The 2708-nt window shown below is 32.9% G+C and overlaps 1 protein-coding gene across 1 annotated transcript; it reads right to left on the bottom strand.

Moving 5' to 3' along the window:
• On the bottom strand, window positions 392-1785 carry LOC109356201 (chloroplastic group IIB intron splicing facilitator CRS2-B, chloroplastic-like). Its single transcript, XM_019599534.1, has 3 exons — window positions 1731-1785; window positions 1570-1637; window positions 392-640 (listed from the first exon to the last, which is right to left on the bottom strand). Exons 1-3 carry the CDS (start codon window positions 1783-1785, stop codon window positions 392-394), a joined length of 372 nt encoding a protein of 123 aa, XP_019455079.1.

Below are 2708 nucleotides of genomic sequence, written 5' to 3'. Positions count from 1 at the left end.
ACATGATTTTAGATTTAACCACATAATATTGTTCATTCAAACCTCTCAAAAAGGAGATGACATATTGGTTATCTCTGTAATTTTTTGTGGTGGGAATAAGGCTACAACTACATCCAACTTCACATGAGCAAGATGGGATAGGTGTAAAATTATTAAGTTGTTTTCATAGTCCCTTAATCTGAGTAAAATAGGCACTAATGGACAAGTTGCCTTGTTTGATGAAGTGAATTTATCCTATTAATTCAGAGATTCTAAATACATCTCTGTGATAATATCTTTCTTTAAGATCCTCCCAGAATTCTTGGATTGTTCTCATCCAAAGAATGCTTTGGAGGATGGAAGGATCAATAGACTGGTTCAGCTAGGATACTACCAGATTATTACATCTTTTCTAGTAAGGGTAGAGAGGATTATTACTAGGTGGTTTTGTAATGGTTCCATCCACAAACTCCATCTCTTTCATGGTGTCAAGCGTCATACACATAGTTCTAGTCCAAGAACGATAGTTGTCTCCATTAAGTCGTGTTGATACCAATGATGCTCCTGGATTTTCATTCGGGTGGAGGAAGTAAGGACCTCTTGCATCCATAACAGGGTTCTGTACTACAATTTGGTTAGCCATCTCGACAATTTGATTGAACTAAAGTTGAAGAAATTATGAAGGGTTTGAAGAATGTCGAGGAGGAAAATATCAAAAGGCAAAAGGAATGATTGCAAAAGAAATCAGAGATGTTTGAGTGGATGCGTGGCGGTGACACCTTCAATGAAGGTGCTTTGATACCATATAAAAGATGTAACTTTTCACGATTAATTTTGTCAATGTTGCTCAAGAAGAGAGGAGCCAACAATAATGCAAGAAAAGGAAGAATGAATATACTCACTTTGTTTATTGATGAACTATTTCTTTTGCCTTTTTACATATATAAGAAATTGAAATTTTGATAATATTGAAAACTAACCCGAAGACAAGAACATAAAGGGTGCAGGAAATAGAAAGTAACTTAACAAAACTAATTAACTAACAAAACAGATTTTAATTGTTTTTCCCGCCAAAGATTATATCTTCATTGTTTGTTTTTTCTAGTGGAGTGATGATGATTTGGGCTTGGTTTGGGCTGTATTACTATCCAACAACCTTCAACAAAGACAATTTAGACTACCCTAATTAAGCCCTCTAATTGTATTAGGCCCTCCACATTTTAGTGTTGGAGGCTCCTCCTTGCTCACAACTATGCTAATCAACAAGAGTAAATTCAAATGTTCTAATCAATTTTATTTTTAAAATTGAATTTAAAACATATCCAAGTGGAAACTAAAGTAGCCTACAAGTGTCCGTTGATCCGAACATGATTATTATCTATAATAAAGATATAATTAATCTTAATGAATACCAATATATGGTAAAGTGTTATGACATATTTCTAGATATTCTAACAAAATTTATAGGTTAGTGGCCAATGATAAAAGCCTTTAATAGCACAAGTGCACAAATTGTAGAAACTAAAGTAGAATATCTTGCTACATAAAGGGAGAGGGGAAAAGATATGTAGAAAATGTTTAGTTCCTTACATATTCACCACTGAAATCCATGTAAGTTTGAGGCTTTGCAAAGAAAACAAGAACTTCACCCACAAAACCTGTAACATATTAGCCTGCTTAAAACTCATGAATCACAAAAATACATGAAGAGAGAAACATAATATTAAATGCAGTGGACTGGACAAACTAACCTTCTCCAAAAACTGCTTTGGGATGGACTGTGTTCACAGGAATCCCTATTAACATTGGTTTAGTGGTGTAAGGTACCGTTAGATATCTAGGATAACCACAAAGGTTAAAGTTCTATTTTTTTTGGTGCAATACTTATTAGGAGGGCAACTAACAAACCAAAAGAATTAATTCCTTATATAAAAGTATACCTTTGGTAGTCTAAAAAATTCTTCAATCAATTATCTCAAAACTCACTTGTGATTGAAGAATTTTATCATGAAATTACTAATCAGATGCTTTTATTTGCATAAAAAGCTGTGCCCATTATTGAAGAATATTTGGCAATCATGGCGCAAAAAAAAATATCAGCTATGTTTAGCTTAAAAAAACATTTTTCTTGGAGCTTAAGATTATTTTTTCAAGATTATAATCTAACTTTGGAAGCTCTATCTTAAACACACAAAGCTAGCCCCTTCGCAAAACACTTCGATTACAGTTTGATAATCGATAACCATTAAAACTAACCGACCAAGTTTCAATCCTACTAGGTTGATTACATGGTTTGAACTAGAAAACTAATATGTAGCATAAATTAATGGTATGTTTGTTTAGGCTTCAAAAAATAACTCTATAAAAGTGGTTTATGGCAAAAGTGATTTTTTTTTTTGAAAAGCTGGAAATTATAGCTTTTCATAGAGCTAAATTTCAGTTTTTGTTGTTGCAACTACCCCTTTTCCGTAAAAGCCTAACAAACAATTGAACAAGTATGAGAAATGATTTTCTCATCAAATTAATCACTTTTTATGCAGAAATAGATTAAACAAAGGGGTCCTAACAAGTTGATATCAGAAAATGTAACCAATATGGAGAAATGAGAAAGATAAGTGTTACATTACTACATTGTGTCTAGATCCTTTGTACAAAACTCCAGGATTATCCAACCCAATAAAAAGCCATGGTTATGGTGAAGCAGAAGTGGAAAAGCTACGTCTGCTTAA

The sequence above is a fragment of the Lupinus angustifolius genome, chromosome LG09 (assembly GCF_001865875.1).
Source record: "Lupinus angustifolius cultivar Tanjil chromosome LG09, LupAngTanjil_v1.0, whole genome shotgun sequence".
Classification (NCBI taxonomy): Eukaryota; Viridiplantae; Streptophyta; class Magnoliopsida; order Fabales; family Fabaceae; genus Lupinus; species Lupinus angustifolius.
This window is presented reverse-complemented; position numbering and strand designations above follow the sequence as displayed.

Bases quoted from the DNA above. Each gene is read 5' to 3' on its own strand.
- LOC109356201 (XM_019599534.1), bottom strand. From the start codon at position 1,785: ATGTTAATAGGGATTCCTGTGAACACAGTCCATCCCAAAGCAGTTTTT. The intron at 1,638-1,730 runs GTTAGTTTGTCC...AATATGTTACAG, and splicing joins CAAAGCAGTTTTTGGAGAAG to GTTTTGTGGGTGAAGTTCTT. The intron at 641-1,569 runs GTAAGGAACTAA...CTTCAACTTTAG, and splicing joins TGGATTTCAGTGGTGAATAT to TTCAATCAAATTGTCGAGAT.